The sequence below is a fragment of the Nomascus leucogenys genome, chromosome 24 (assembly GCF_006542625.1).
Source record: "Nomascus leucogenys isolate Asia chromosome 24, Asia_NLE_v1, whole genome shotgun sequence".
Lineage (NCBI taxonomy): Eukaryota > Metazoa > Chordata > Mammalia > Primates > Hylobatidae > Nomascus > Nomascus leucogenys.
In genome coordinates this window covers 17385030-17400769 of record NC_044404.1, presented here as the reverse complement: position 1 = coordinate 17400769, position 15740 = coordinate 17385030, and the positions used below count along the sequence as shown (strand labels likewise).

Genomic DNA, 15740 nt, shown 5'->3' with positions numbered 1-15740 from the left:
AGTGCAGTGGCGCAATCTCAGCTCACTGCAGCCTCTGCCTCCCAGGTTCAAGCAATTCTCCTGTCTCAGCCTCCCAAGTAGCTGGGACTACAGGTACATGCCACCACTCCTGGCTAATTTTTTGTATTTTTAGTAGAGATACGGTTTCACCATATTGGTCAGGTTGGTCTCAAACTCCTGACCTCAGGTGATCCACCCACCTTGGCCTCCCAAAGTGTTGGGATTACAGGCATGAGCCACCACGCCCAGCTGATAGCTTATCTTTACAGGTACAGGGCAAAGGACAGAGCTTATCTTTACAGGTACAGGACAAAGGAGAGAACTCAAAGTCATCCCTCTGCTCCCCTGAGACAAATGCATATCTAATTGCTTCCTCTCCACTATATTTATGTTATCTTATGTAAAAATGCAGATTCACTGAGCTAGATGAATGCATAAGTGACTATTCCTCTACCTTGCCTCACATGAAAATTGTGTTTTCAGTGAAAGGCTGATCAAAGACTCAAAAGGATGCAACTGTTTGTCTCTTACCCACCCACACATTAAAAAAATTTCTTCCTCTTCTTCCAATATCTGCCCTTTCTCCTTTAAATATCCAAGGCCTCAAAATCATCTTTAGAGAAGGGCATAGACCTGCCTCCCAGACACGTGTCCTTAACTTTGGCAAATAAACCTCCTAAAATCATTGAGACTCGTCTTGGTCATTTTAATTGATTTACAAGACAATCACTAGCATTCTGATGTTGATCCTTCAGGAGATGGAATTTGGCATAGCCTTTGAAGAACCTAAGAGCTCTGAAGTAGACAGAAGAGGAGATTTCATTCCATCTCCTGCCCACCCTGGCTTGGGCTCTCATTCTACCCTCACGAAGTCAATTTCACATTCTTTTTTTTTTTTTGAGACGCAGTCTCACTCTGTCGCCCAGGCTGGAGTGCAGTGGCTCAATCTCGGCTCACTGCAAGCTCCGCCTCCCAGGTTCATGCCATTCTCCTGCCTCAGCCTCTCCGAGTAGCTGGGACTACAGGCGCCCACCACCACGCCCGGCTAATTTTTTGTATTTTTAGTACAGATGGGGTTTCACCATGGTCTCGATCTCCTGACCTCGTGATCCGCCCGCCTTGGCCTCCCAAAGTGCTGGGATTACAAGCATGAGCCACCGCACCCGGCTCACATTCTTAAATGACAGCAATTACTTACAGGCAATTTACTCTGCTCCAGGCACTGGTCACATTCTTTCCACACATTAACTAATTTGGTTCTCACCACCAGCCTGTAAGGCGGGTACTGTTCATTTTACAGATGAGGAAACTGAGGCACAGAGAGGTGAAGTCACTTTCCCAAACTCAAGAGTTAGGTATATTGGATCTCTGCTTCATAAAGAGAGTGAGGGTGGGCCCTGGCCTGGCCCCCACTGGTCCCCCGTGCTGCTCTCCCTGTGCTATGGTCAGACTGAATGGCCCACAGTTCCCTGCACCTGCCCCCCACCTTCTCATCTCCCGGGCTTTGCTTCTCACCTGCTCCTCATCTGGAGGGCTCTCCCTTCCCACATCCTTCTTGCAGAATCCAATCCAGCCCTGAAGGCCCATCTCAGTGGGTTCTTTGCCACTGAATCCTCCCTTTATCACTCCAACCAAAAGGAATTTCTTCCTCAAAATGAGATCAGCCCTCTGTGGCAGGCAGAACAATGGTCTCCCAAAGATGACCACACCCTAGGCCCCCAAACCTGTGAATATGTTACCTTACACAGAAAAGGAAACTTGCAAATGTGATTAGGTTAACGATCTTGAGATGGGGAGATTATCCTAGCCAGATGGGCCACATTAGCCAGATGGGCCCAGTGTAACCACAAGTGTCAGAGGCATTTGAACCAGAGCAATTCCATCTTGTATAGGGGTTGCGTAAAATAAGGCTGCGATCTGCTGGACTGCATTCCCAGTAAGTTAGGCATTCTAAGTCACAGGATGAGATAGGAGATCAGCACAAGATACAGGTCATAAAGACCTTGCTGATAAAACAGGTGACAGTAAAGAAGCTGGCCAAACCCCACCAAAACCAAGATGATGACGAGAGTGACCTCTGGTCGTCCTCACTGCTCGTTACACACGAATTATAATATATTAGCATGCTAAAAGACACTCCCACCAGCATCATGACAGTTTACGGATACTATGGCAACGCTTGGAAGTTACCCTATATGGTCTAAAAAGTGGAGGAACCCTCAGTTCAGGGAATTGCCCACCCTTTACCCTGAAAACTCATGAATAATCCACCCCTTGTTTAGCATATAATCAAGAAATAACCATAAAAATGGGCAACCAGCAGCCTTTGGGACTGCTCTGTCTATGGAGTAGCCATTCTTTTATTCCTTTGCGTTCTTAATAAACTTGCTTTCACTTTATGGATTCCCCTTGAATTCTTTCTTGGGCAAAATTCAAGAACCCTCTCTTGGGGTCTGGATTGGGATCACTTTCCAGTAATACAAAGGTCTTTAAGGCTGGGCGCGGTGGCTCATGCTAGTAATCCCAGCACTTTGGGAGGCCGAGGCAGGCGGATCATGAGGTCAGGAGATCGAGACCATCCTGGCTAACACGGTGAAACCTTGTCTCTACTAAAAATACAAAAAAAAAAAGAAAAATTAGCTGGGCATGGTGGCAAGTGCCTGTAGTCCCAGCTACTCGGGAGGCTGAGGCAGGAAAATGGCGTGAACCTGGGAGGCAGAGCTTGCAGTGAGCCAATATCGCGCCACTGCCCTCCAGCCTGGGCAACATGGCAAGACTGCGTCTCAAAAAAAAAAAAAAAAAAAAAAAAAACCAAAGAAAAAAATTTAAAAAAAAAGGTCTTTATAAGAGGGAGGAAGGAGAGTCTGAGTCAGGGAAACTGTGATTATGGCAGCAGAGATCAGAGTGATGCTGTTGCTGGAAGGGGCCACAAGCCAAGGAATGCGGGCGCCTCTAGAAGCTGCAAGGAATGGGTTCTTCCTTGGAGCCTCCAGAAGGAATGCAGCCCTGCCGACACCTTGATTTTAGCCAAGAAAGATTCATTTTTTGGACTTCTGATCTTGCAAACTGGAAGGTAATAAATTTGTGCTGTTTGAAGTCACTAAGTTTGTAGTGATTTGTTACAGCAGCAATGTGTTATATTAAGTTTACCCCACAGCTGCCTCCTTAGGTATTTTAAGTTCGGCTGAAAGGTTTCTTTGTACATAGTAAACTGTAACCTACCTGGAGGTGTAAACAGCCTGTGACCTACTTTTATACCAAGCACTGTTTTGGCTGATCTCAGGCAGCCAACTGTTGAAACCATGTTCAAATGAGGCAGATGCCGAGCTGTAGTCAATCCAGCTGTTTCTGAGCCTCACTTCTGTGTTCTGTGGGTCACTTTCATTTTTCTGTCCATAAATATTGTTCAACCATGTGGCAGCTCCTGAGTCTTTCTGAACCTATTCTGGTTTGGGTAGAGGGGGCTGCCTGATTCACTAATGGTTCTTTGCTCCACTAAGCTGTTAAATTTAATTTGTCTTGTGTTTCTTTTAACAAATAGGAAACTAATACACCCTCTGTCTTTGAATGTCTCTGTCTCTCTTTTTTTAAGAGATGGGGTCTCATTCTTTCACGCAGGCTAGACTGCAGTGGCACAATCACAGTGCACTGCAACTCAACCTCCCAGGCTGAAGTGACCCTTCCACCTCAGCCTCCTGAGTAGCTGGGACCACAGGTACATGCCATCACCCCTGGCTAATTTTAAAATAATTATTGTTTGTAGAGATGGAGTCTCCTTATCTCCAGGCTGGTCTCGAACTCCTGGGCTCAAGGGATCCTCCCATCTTGGCCTCCCAAAGTGCTGGGATTACAGACATGAGCCACCACGCCACGCCTCTGTTTGTCTCTCTCTTGATCCTGGATAAAACCCTGTACTCTTGAGTGATATGATGGCTGAGGTCTGGAAAAGTGGCAGGCAATCAAAAAAACACTTGAACCAAAATCAGCATCTTCATAAGAAAAAAGAAAAAGCAAGGGGCATGTGGTAGTAGATTTTTTAAAAAGTTAGTATGCTGGCCAGGCACGATGGCTCACGCCTGTAATCCCAGCATTTTGGGAGGCTGAGGTGGGAGGACTGCTTTCGACCAGCCTGGGCAAAATATCGAGACCCTGTCTCCACAAAAAGAAAAAAAAAAAATCTGGGCGCGGTGGCTCCCGCCTGTAATCCCAGCACTTTGGGAGGCCAAGGCAGGTGAATCATGAGGTCTGGAGATCGAGACCATCTTGGCTAACACAGTGAAACCCCATCTCTACTAAAAATACAAAAATATTAGCCGGGCGTTGTGGCAGGTGCCTGTAGTCCCAGCTACTCGGGAGGCTGAGACAAGAGAATGGCATGAACCCGGGAGGCGGAGTTTGCAGTGAGCCAAGATCACACCACTGCACTCCAGCCTGGGCGATAGAGCGAGACTCCATCTCAAAAAAAAAAAAAAAGAAAAGATCAGCATGCCAATTTTCGCCTTGTGTGCATATGAATGGCAAAAGGTGAAAATATAAAAATGTTTATTCAGAGCTCAAAGTCACGGGGAAGTCTGATCAAGACATTAAGTCACACTCAGCAGTCAGGTTATTCTCCCCGCCTCCGTTTGGGAGTTTGACATTTAGAATTTCTGTCATCCTCAGTGACATTTCGGTCTTGGCACCTTCTCCCGTCCTGACACTGTTGCCTGAGTTGGCGTTCGCATGCCTGCAGCAGATGACAAGCTACTCACCTTTCTCTGTGTGGCCATTAACCTTTGTTTTCACAATCATCCTGTGAGTGAGCCATTGTTATTCTTTTACAGGTGAGAAAACAGGTTCAGAGAGGCAAAGTGACGTGTCTGGGTGCTGGCTGATAATGGCAGGTGTGGGTCCTCTTGCAGCCCAGCCTGGTGCCATTCCTGCCACATCACGGCTACCTCTTTCTCTGCATTGGTGCCACCCTGCTGTGCCCAGCATCCAGCACTTCCTAAAGACCAATACTTCCCAAAGTGTGGTCTTCGGAACAGCAGCATCTGCCTCACCGGGGAATTTGTTAAAAATGCAGATTCTTGGGCTCCACTCAGTCCTACTGAGTTGGAAACTCTAGGAGTGGGGCCCAGAAGTGTGTGTTTTTTGTTTGTTTTGGTTTTTCTGAGAGGAGGTCTTGCTGGAGTGCAGAGGCACAATCATAGATCATGGCAGACTTGAACTCCTGGGCTCAAGCAATCCTCCTGCCTCAGCCTCCTGAGTAGCTGGGACTACAGACACACACTACTACATCCAGCTAATGTAAAAAACATTTTTATAGAGATGAGAGTCTCAGTATGTTGCCCAGGCTTGTCTCGAACTCCTGGCCTCAAGCGATCCTCCTACCTTGGCCTCCCAAAGTGCTGGGATTACAGGCACAGCAGCAATCTGTGTTTTAACACACTCTCCAGATGCTTTTGATACATACTCAAGTGTGAGAACCACTGCCAAAGAAGATGCTAATACGAGTTTGTTGAATTACCCTGATTTTTGAGTGGAATCTGAGGGAACCATGCCATGATGCACAGGACAGAATAAATAAAGCATTATGATGGCCAGGCACAGTGACTCACACCTGTAATCCCAACACTTTGGGAGGCCGAGGAGGGTGGATCACCTGAGGTCAGGAGATTGAGAACAGCCTGGCCAACATGGTGAAACCCTGTCTCTACTAAAAATACAAAAAATTTGGCCAGGTGTGGTGGCGGGTGTCTGTAATCCCAGCCACTCAGGAGGCTGAGGCAGGAGAATCGCTTGAACCTGGGAAGTGGAGGTTGCAGTGAGCCAAGATCTCACCATTGCACTCCAGTCTAGGCGACAAGAGCAAGACTCCATCTCAAAAAAAAAAAAAAGGCATTATGTCTGTGGCATGCATTGTTATTGCTATTTTCTTATGCAGAAAAGCCATACACACAGCCAGGCACAGTGGCTCATGCCTGTAACCCAAGCACTTTGGGAAGCTGAGGCAGGTGGATTGCTTGAGTCCAGAAGTTTGAGACCGGCCTGGGCAACATGGCTAAACTCCGTCTCTACAGGTATCTCCATGACAACTCTGCGACATAGGTGCTATTGCAGTTCCCCTTCTACAAATGAAGAAACTGAGGCTGGAGAAAATGCATACGCTGGTATCTGTTGAGAGCTACTGTGAGCCTGGCATTCTACACACATTGTCTCATCAGCTGAACATTCATGGCAGCACTATGAGGTCTTGCTACTGTGAGGCAGGTATCCCTCTTCCCATTTTACAGATGAGCACATTGAGGCTCTGCCCCAGTCATGCAGTCCCACAGCTTCTGCTGAATGCCCAGCTGAAATGCAGCCACAGACAGATGCTGGGTGTGGGGTCGGGGAGACGGGTTGGGGGGGGGGTTGTTATTGGGCAGGGGTGTTATTTTATTTATTTATTTATTTATTTTAATTTTTTTTTTTTGAGACAGAGTCTCGCTCTGTTGCCCAGGCTGGAGTGCAGTGGCACGATCTTGGCTCACCGCAAGTTCTACCTCCCGGGTTCACGCCATTCTCCTGCCTCAGCCTCCTGAGTAGCTGGGACTACAGGTGCCCACCACCACACCTGGCTAATTTTTTTGTATTTTTAGTAGAGACGGGGTTTCACTGTGTTAGCCAGAATGGTCTCGATCTCCTGACCTCGTGATCTGGCCCCCTCGGCCTCCCAAAGTGCTGGGATTACAGGTGTGAGTCACCGTGCCCGGCTATTTATTTATTTGTGAGACAGAGTCTTGCTCTGTCACCCGGGCTGGAGTGCAGTAGTGTGCTCTCAGCTCACAGCAGCCTCCACCTCACAGGTTCAAATGATTCTCCTGCCTCAGCCTCCCTAGTAGCTGAGACTACAGATGTGTACCACCATGCCCAGCTAATTTTTGTATTTTTAATAGAGACGGGGTTTTGCCATGTTGGCCAGGCTTGTCTCGAACTTCTGGCCTCATGTGATCAGCGCACCTTGGCCTCCCAAAGTGTTGGGATTACAGGCGTGAACCACTGTGTACAGCTAGGAGTGTTATTGACATAAATGGGAAGATGGGGGTGGCAGCCTCCTCATCAAGAGGAGGAAAAGGCAGGGAGCCAGGCTGGTTTTGTTTTCGCTGGGCCATCTGGGTAGAGGCACCCTGTGGATAGGGGCCGAGAGAGGAGGGGTCAGGGCAGAGCTGTGGGTCAGGAAGGCAGCCAGGTCCAAGTGATAGGGGTAGCCCTGGGAGGCTGTGAGGTCACTGTGGGTGGGGACTGGGGGTTGGGGGAAAAGCCCCTGAATGGGAACCCAGTGTAGGATCCCAGAATTTTCTCCAAAATGGAAAGGAAGAATTCCTCTTTCCCAGGGCTACAAGGGAAGGTATGAGAAAAGGGTGTGGGTCACAGCAGGCACCAATTTTTAGACAGTTTTCTTTTACTTGCTGCTCCCCTCCTCCCTCTCCTGTTGAACTAACACTGCAGTCTTTGACCAAAGGACCCAGGGGGTGGCGGGTGGGGGGGTCCTTCCTGAAGGGTCATGGAAGCAAAAACCATGTCCCAGTGGCCTGGCATGTAGGGGCTCCTGCATTGTAAGGGATGGTAGTGGCTGATGTCAGGATGGTGGAATGTTTTTAAGTATGTTCTCTTTCTCTCCATCTCCCTCTCAATTTTTCTCTCTTTCCCTTTTATCCTCCGCCCTCTCTTGTTGCAAAAAAAGATTTCATAATAACTGAGTGTCAAGTACGTCCCAGGCATTATAGGGGATGCAAAGAGGAATGACACGCTTCCTGCTCTCAACTTTCTTTCATTCACTCAAAAAACAATTAAATAGCACCTCCTGCGTGACAGGCATAGTTTCCCTTAAAACACACACTCATTCCTTCATTCATTCATTCAATCAATCAATCACCACACACTCACTCACCCCTCACTGTGTACCAGACCTTGTGCTGAGGACAAAGGTGGATGGGACAAGGTGGATAGGACAAGGTGGAAAATCTGGGGTTCCCTTGTGGAATCCCCCCAGTTCTCCTTGACAACGACATCATTCTACATCTGCTAAACTCAAGCTGTGGCTGTCCCTGCCTGTCCCCTCAGCTCGGGTGGTGGCTTTTCCACCTGCTCCCAGCCTGGTTCCCATGCTGACGGGGGTGGGGAGTGGGATGGCTGGGTTGTCATCACCCTGGGTGGCACTGACCTGGGCCTAGGGGAGATTGTCAGGGTCAGTGTGAACGGAACATATGAATTCCCAACATACCACATACCACAGCAGGCCAGTCTGTCTACACCAGCCAGCCAGGGCACAGCATGTGCTTGTGGTTTTGCACTCAGCCATCACCAACTGCTTGAAGCAGTTTGGGATCAGATACTCTCCTGCAGACCAGCTGGGCTGGAGTGGTTCAGCTGCCCACGGGAAACCTCTCCCAGGCCAGGCCAGAAGCAGCAGGCAGCCTCAAGGGAGTGAGAGAGGCAATGAGCTTGGGCTGCTTCTGACAGGCTGTGTGACCTTGGCCTAGCCACTGGCCCTTCCTGGGTCTCAGCTTCCTTCTCTGTAAAATGGGAATCACGTCGACATGCTTCCTGGGTGGCTGCAGGGTTTGGAGGGCCCAGCATGTGGTAGCTGCTCAGTATGGGACGGCTACTATAATAACAATAAATGAAGCAGCAGACAGCTCAGCCCAGGGGGCAGTTCCCGGCCAGGAGATGCCCCAGTGGCTCCGGTGCCTTTCTGCTCAGGTGCCTCCATTTACGATAGACCTACCTGGCTGGACCAAAACTTAACCAAGGCCCTTGTTTCTCTGCCAAAGCCCAGAGGCTCATTCTCTTGGTTCTGTGTGCTGTTGTTTTCCTTCATTCTCTCAAAGCCTCAGTGATAAGCCAGGCCTTCCAACTGCCTGGGCAGTGTGGTCAGAGGATGGGGACAGGAGAGGGACACGCCATGTGTCTGGTCCACCAAGAAAATGAATAAGGGGCTCAAAAGACAATGGAGGCCGAGGGGCGCACAGCAGGTGGACGGAGGGGCTAGGTCCGCCTGAGCCCCCTCTGTCCCATGTGGCTTCCTCAAGAGGGGAAGGGAGAAGGGCACAAACGAGTGGGTCTGGCACCTTTATAGCCACTCTCCCTGCTAGATGGGGAAACTGAGGCTCAGAGAGGTAAGGGCCAGCTGGGAACTGGGCCACTGGGATTCGACTCTAAGATGTGTGTGCTTCCTCTGGCTGTGTTCCAGATGTTCTCAGCTCCTAAACAAGGAACTTTCATAAACATCTGGGGGTTCACACCAGGTATGTGCATTCCCTCAAGCATGTGACCCATGTGTGTTATCATAAGACCATCCAGAGCTGAATCTTCTTGTAACTTCCAATACCCTCCATACAGCCAGCACTGGGAGCTTGAGCTCCAGACAGTGACATCATTCCATCATTCCTCCAACTCCAGCATCCGCCATCTCCTGACCAAACACCCCCATGAGGGTGGCACTCAGTGTCTGCCACTCTCACACATGGAGGCTCATGTAGTCCTCGCTGCTGTCAAAGGAAAATACATCTCAGGACCCCAAACTCACTAAGCCAAAGGGAAAGTCAAGCTGGGAACTGGGTCATGCAAATCTGCCTCCCATTTTCTTTCTTTCTTTCTTTCCTTCTTTCCTTCCTTCCTTCCTTCCTCCCTCCCTCCCTCCCTCCCTCCCTTCCTTCCTCCCTCCCTCCTTCCCTTCCTCCCTTCCTTCCTTCCTTTTTTTTTGACAAGGTCTTGGTCTGTCACCCAGGCTGGAGTACACTGGCATGATCTCAGCTGACTGCAGCTTCTGCCTCCCAGGTTCAAGCAATTCTCATGCCTCAGCCTCCCGAGTAGCTGGGATTACAGGCAGGCACCACCACGCCTGGCTAAGTTTTTGTATTTTTAGTAGAGATGGGTTTTCACTATGTTGGCCAGGCTGGTCTCGAACTCCTGACCTCAAGTGATCCACCCGCTTCAGCCTCCCAAAGTGCTGGGATTACAGGCCTGAGCTACCACGCCTGGCCTCATTGTTTGTTTGTTTCTTTTTTTTTCTTTTTTTTTGAGGCAGAGTCTTGCTCTGTCACCTAGGCTGGAGGGCAGTGGTGCCATCCCTGCTCACTGCAACCTCTGCCTCCCAGGTTCAAGCGATTCTCCTGCCTTACCCTCCCGTGTAGCTGGGACTACAGGCGCACGCCACCATGCCCAGCTAATTTTTGTATTTTTAGTAGAGACGGGGTTTCACCATGTTGGCCAGGATGGTCTCGATCCCTTGACCTCATGATCTGCCCACCTCAACCTCCCAAAGTGCTGGGATTACAGGCATGAGCTACCGTGCCCAGCCCCATTTTGTTTCTAAATAAGATGGCTACAAAGATTAAAAGAAAAAAAAAAGTTACATATCTCCCTCACAATTTGCTGACAAGGAAATTCCTCGTGAGCCTTAAGATCTTTCCGCTGAACCAGTTCTGTTGAATTTCACCCTGACAATGTAAGTTAATAGCTTATCTTCACAGGCATGGAACAAAGGACAGAAATCAGAAATCAAAGTTATCCCTCTGCTCACCTGCAACAAATGCATATCTGATTTCTTCCTTTGCTCTATGTTTATCTTATGTGACAATATAGATTCACTGAGCTCAAGGCATAAGTGACTATTCCTCTCCCCACCTCACACGGAAAATGTATTCAGTGAAAGCTGATCAAAGACTCAAAAGAATGCGACCACTTACCTCTTATCTACCCATCTTTTTTTTCTTTCTTCCTCTTTCCCCCAATACCCACTTTTTTTTTTTTTTTTTTTTTTTTGAGGTGGAGTTTCACTCTTGTTGCCCAGGTTGGAGTGCAATGGTGCAATCTCGGCTCACTGCAACCTCCGCCCCCCGGGTTCAAGTGATTCTCTTGCCTCAGCTTCCTGAGTAGCTGGGATTACAGGTGTCCACCGCCACGCCTGGCTAATTTTTGTATTTTTGGTAGAGATGGGGTTTCACCATGTTGTCCAGGCTGGTCTCAAACTCCTGACCTCAGGTGATCCACCCTCCTCGGCCTTCTGAAGTGCTGGGATTACAGGCGTGAGCCACCGCACCCAGCCAGATACCCACTCTTTTCCCTTTAAATATTGAAGTCCCCAGACCCATTTAGGAAAAAGCACGGACTACAGATTTTTCCTGTTTCTGTATTCTTTTCCTGGGCACGTCCTTAACCTTGGAAATAAACCACTGAAAATGATTGACACTCACCTTAGTCATTTTCTTTGATTTGCATTGGAAAGGGGACCCCTCTGCCAGACACTTGGTGTGCATTATATAATTTAATCTTCACCACAACCCAGCAAGGGGTGTTAATTTTCCCATTTTACAGATGGGTAAACCGAGGCTCAGAAATACAAACAGACTTGTCCAGGCTCCCCACTATCATACCAAATGGTCTCCTATTCGGAAGGAGACCCAGCCAGGTGCAGTGGCTCAAGCCTGTAATCCCATAATCCCAGCACTTTAGGAGGCCAAGGTGGGTGGATCACGAGGTCAGGAGATCGAGACCATCCTGGCTAACACGGTGAAACCCTGTCTCTACTGAAAATACAAAAGAATTAGCCGGGCATGGTGGCAGGCGCCTGTAGTGCCAGCTACTCGGGAGGCTGAGGCAGGAGAATGGTGTGAACTCAGGAGGCAGAGCTTGCAGTGAGCCAAGATCGCGCCACTGCACTCCAGCCTGGGCTGGACAGAGCGAGACTCTGTCTAAAAAAAAAAAAAAAAAAGAAGGAGACCCTGGGAGGAAGAAGAGAGACCATAGATGGCAGTTTCTGAATGCCCACTGCCTTTGCAGTTGGCACCTCCTGGACCCCCACCCCTTCTAGGCTTTTACCAAATCCTTTGGAAGCTGAATGAGCTCTGCCCACAGGGAGCAGTGCCCAGGGAGGGGTCCACTCCACAGCATTTGGAGGCAGGGTGTGCTGGTAAGCAGGGTGGGTTTAGGGTCAGACAGTCCTGGCTTTGCCACCTTTAAATTTTTTTTTTTTTTTTTGAGACACAGTCTCACTCTGTTGCTCTTGCTGGAGTGCAGTGGTTAAATCTTACCTCACTGCAACCTCCACCTCCCAGGTTCAAGCGACTCTTGTGCCTCAGCCTCCTGAGTAGTTGGGATTACAGGCGTGTGCCACTATTCCCATCTAATTTTTTTTTTGTTTTTTTGAGATGGAGTCTTGCTATGTCACCCAGGCTGGAGTTCAGTGGCACGATCTCGGTTCACTGCAGCCTCTGCCTCCTTGGTTCAAGCGATTCTCCTGCCTCAGCCTCCTAAGTAACTGGGACTACAGCTGTGCGCTACCATGCCCGGCTATTTTTTGTATTTTTAGTAGAGACGGGGTTTCACCACGTTGGCCAGGATGGTCTCGATTTCCTGACCTTGTGATCCGCCCCCTTCAGCCTCCCAAAGTGCTGGGATTACAGGTGTGAGCCATTGCGCCTGGCCTAATTTTTTTGTATTTTTAGTAGAGATGGGGTTTCCCCATGTTGTCCAGGCTGGTCTTGAAATTCTGGCCTCAAGTGATTTGCCCGTCTTGGCCTCTCAAACTGCTGGGATTACAGGCATAAGCCACCACACCCAGCTTGCCACCTTTAATTTATGTGACCCTCTGGTAGGTGTTTTTGCCTCTTTTTTTTGAGACAGAGTCTCACTCTGTCGCCCAGGCTGGAGTGCAGTAGCCTGATCTTGGCTCACTGCAACCTCTGCCTCCCGGGTTCCTGACTTTGGAGACAGAGAGAATGGCTTGAGCCAAGTTATGGAGGTATGCATATGTGGGGTGGAGGTGAGGGGGAAGTGGCCCTCCCACCTATGTGGTTCAGGAAGAGGCTGGTGGCTGCTCAGGAGATGGGAGGGAGGCGCTGTCTGGGGCTATGTTAAGAACAGATAAGAAGTGACAGGAAGATCTGGAACGGAGACCCATGGGGAGACAGAAGGGTCCTAGAGTCAGGCTGCCTGGGTCGAGTCCTGGCTCCCGTACTTAGCTGTGTGGCTTGAGATGGGTTACTTAACTTCTTGGAGCCTCCGTTTCCTCTTCTGTAAAATGGGAATAACAACATTACCTGACTCCCAAGGCCGTTGAATGAGTTGAATGCAGGAAGTGTGATGTAAATATTAGCCATTGTTGTGTGAGATGTTCAGGGGATAGAGTGACAGGGCTCAATGTGTGGCTGAAGGAGGAGAAAAGAAGGATTTAGAGGCCCCTGTGAACTCCGGAGTCCCCATCTTTTCTGGGAGAAATGGGCAGTGCCTTCCTCTCTGCCCAGTGCTGACCAGCTGTCCACCCACCTCTCTAGGGCCAGAGGAAGCACTTGTGATCTTGATTACTACTCCTGGACGCTGGGTAGAGGGCTAGCCTGGGCATGCTGGGAGATGCCCTGGGCTAGCTCCAGCCCCTGTCATTTCCTCCACACCCATTCTCAGAGGAGTTGGGGGTGCCTCAAATGATGTCACGTGATTTTCTTTTTCCTTTTCTCCCCAACTTCTTGGTCTCCTGACTCCCCCATGTGGCCCTGGGAGACCATCCCGACATTTCCTGCTGTTCTCTGGCTGCTGGGGCTCAGGCAGTAAGTGACACTTTCAAAGAAATGTCCCTGACACTCCTATGGGCACCATTCTAGAGCCACCGATGCCCAGCCTGGGATGGGGAAGCTAGGGGCAACCACTCCTATTCCTGACAACAGCAATTGTTGCAGGATAATTTAGGAATCAGAGAGACCGAGGGGTGGAGGAGGATTTATTACTTAGGTGCACTGGCTCAGTCGGATTAACACTTAAAAAGACTGAGCCCTGAACAAAGAGTTAAGTTATCTTTAAGCATTTCATGGGGCAGGGGGAGATCTGTGCAGGGGGAAGCATGTTATAGAGGCGAGAAACAAAGACAGTTATTTAATTGAGACATGCATTATATTATTTTTACTTTTTAAGGAAAAACATGTTTTACAGCTTGAGTTTATCTGTCTAGTGACCTTGCAGCTGCACAGCTGGAGAAACAGGGTCTTTACAATGCCTGGAAAAAGAGGAGCAAGAAGGCTCACTAGCCACAAAAAAAACAGGCAGTTAATTTTCAAGGGACTCCAGCTCTTTTTTTTTTTTTCTGGGAAAATTGTTTTGTTTAACATAGAACTGAGTTTTTGCTTACACATTTTTTAATTTCTTTTAATTCCTGTTCTACAGTAACAACAATGACCCTGCACACTCCCTGAGAGCGTTCCTCAACTCTCTTGTTTAACCCAGACCCTGCCACAGGGCATGGCACACAGCATTTGTTAAGTGAGTGAATAAAAACTACCAAGGATGGGCCCACCACTGTGCTAAGTACTCAACCAACATTTGCGCATTTTTTCACATTGAATTCCTATAACCAGCCCATGATGTGAGTATTATCCCCATTTCACAGATGAGGAAACTGAGGCTCAGTTGCCCGAGGCTTCCCTGGTAGCCAGCAGCAGGTCCAGGCTTCCTACCTCAGTCTCTGCCACGCCAGAGAGCCCCGTTTCGCCATCCCCACCCATGCGATTATGCACCCACTGAGGGAGGCTTAGCTAAGAGATGTGGGGTAATAAACTGTGCTGTGAACCGGGAGGCCCAGGGGCTAACCTTACTTCCAGGGCACACTTGCTGTGTGACCTGGAGCAAGTCACAGACTCTCTGTAAGCTTCTGTTGCCTCGATGAAGACAGGGAAATGGATGGCCTGGTTTGCCCCATAATAATTTATCTGTGGTGTGGTCCTGGGGAATTTGCACTTGTACATGGCAAAGAACCCACAGCCATGAGACTGGCACTTCCCAGGGCTGCTGGGCTCTTCTCTCTCCAGCTACTCCCCTGGCAGTGCCTGCGGAGGCTGGGGCCTGGAGCCTGGAGCCTGGGCCAAACACATGCTCCTGTTTCAGTAGAACTGGCTCATCCAGCATCTCTTGACCTGACTGCAAAACCCCAGAAGGTCCCCCTCTTACCTGCAGATGTCAAGCTGAGTCAAGGTGCCCAGCACACACACGGCATGGGTGGGCTGCTGTGGGGCCACACGGATCAATGTCCCCTGCGCCATCGTCGGGCTAGCTCGTCCCTCTGGCTGTAGGAAGCCCCTCGGCTGGTTCCTTTATACCGCCCAGCTGAGGCCATGAGTCAGCACCTGCGGTCTGTGGCCCAGAGGCTCACCCTTCCCCACTCAGGTCAGGGGTGTGGGCTCTCAAAATCTCCTCTGCCCTGGGGCTGCCCCTTGGACCTCTAGATGGGTGTCAATGCTGGCTGGTACCAGTGGCAGGGTGGCTCTGTCAGTTTCCTGGGAAGGATGGATGGCTCAGAAAGCCTGGGGTGGAGAGTGGGGCAGAGGGGTTGGGTCCCAGTCCTCGTGCCCATAGCCCCATCCCTGCCTGGAGGCCCTGAACACCTTGATCTATCCAATCTCACCTATGTCAAACGGGTATCAGAGAGGGGAAGGTGGGAAAAGCAGGGAGATTTTAGGTAAGCGGTCACAGGCCAGGCTACACGTTCAAAGACCAACCAGGCTTGGGACAATTCTCTCCACCTGGGCCGCCCACGTGACAGCTCACATTCTTGGTATTTTCTCTACGCCAGGCGCGTTTTCCTGAACTTCACATAGAATACCTTATTACGACAAACCTGTGAACTAGATAATACCATTATCCCCTGATTTCACCCTCACAGCAGCCCTCTGACATTGGTGCCATTATTATACCCACTTTACAGAGGAGAAAATGGAGGTGCAGAGTGC

The 15740-nt window shown here is 49.5% G+C and overlaps 1 protein-coding gene across 1 annotated transcript in view; it reads right to left on the bottom strand.

Moving 5' to 3' along the window:
- PADI4 (peptidyl arginine deiminase 4) overlaps window positions 1–15075 on the bottom strand; it is a 57151-nt gene extending 42076 nt beyond the window's left edge. Inside the window, exon 1 of the mRNA XM_003279528.2 lies at window positions 14962–15075. Within this exon, the coding sequence (XP_003279576.2) occupies window positions 14962–15053 (92 nt within the window). The 5' untranslated portion in view covers window positions 15054–15075. The remainder of the gene's footprint in view (window positions 1–14961) is intronic.
- Window positions 15076–15740: the final 665 nt, after the last annotated feature.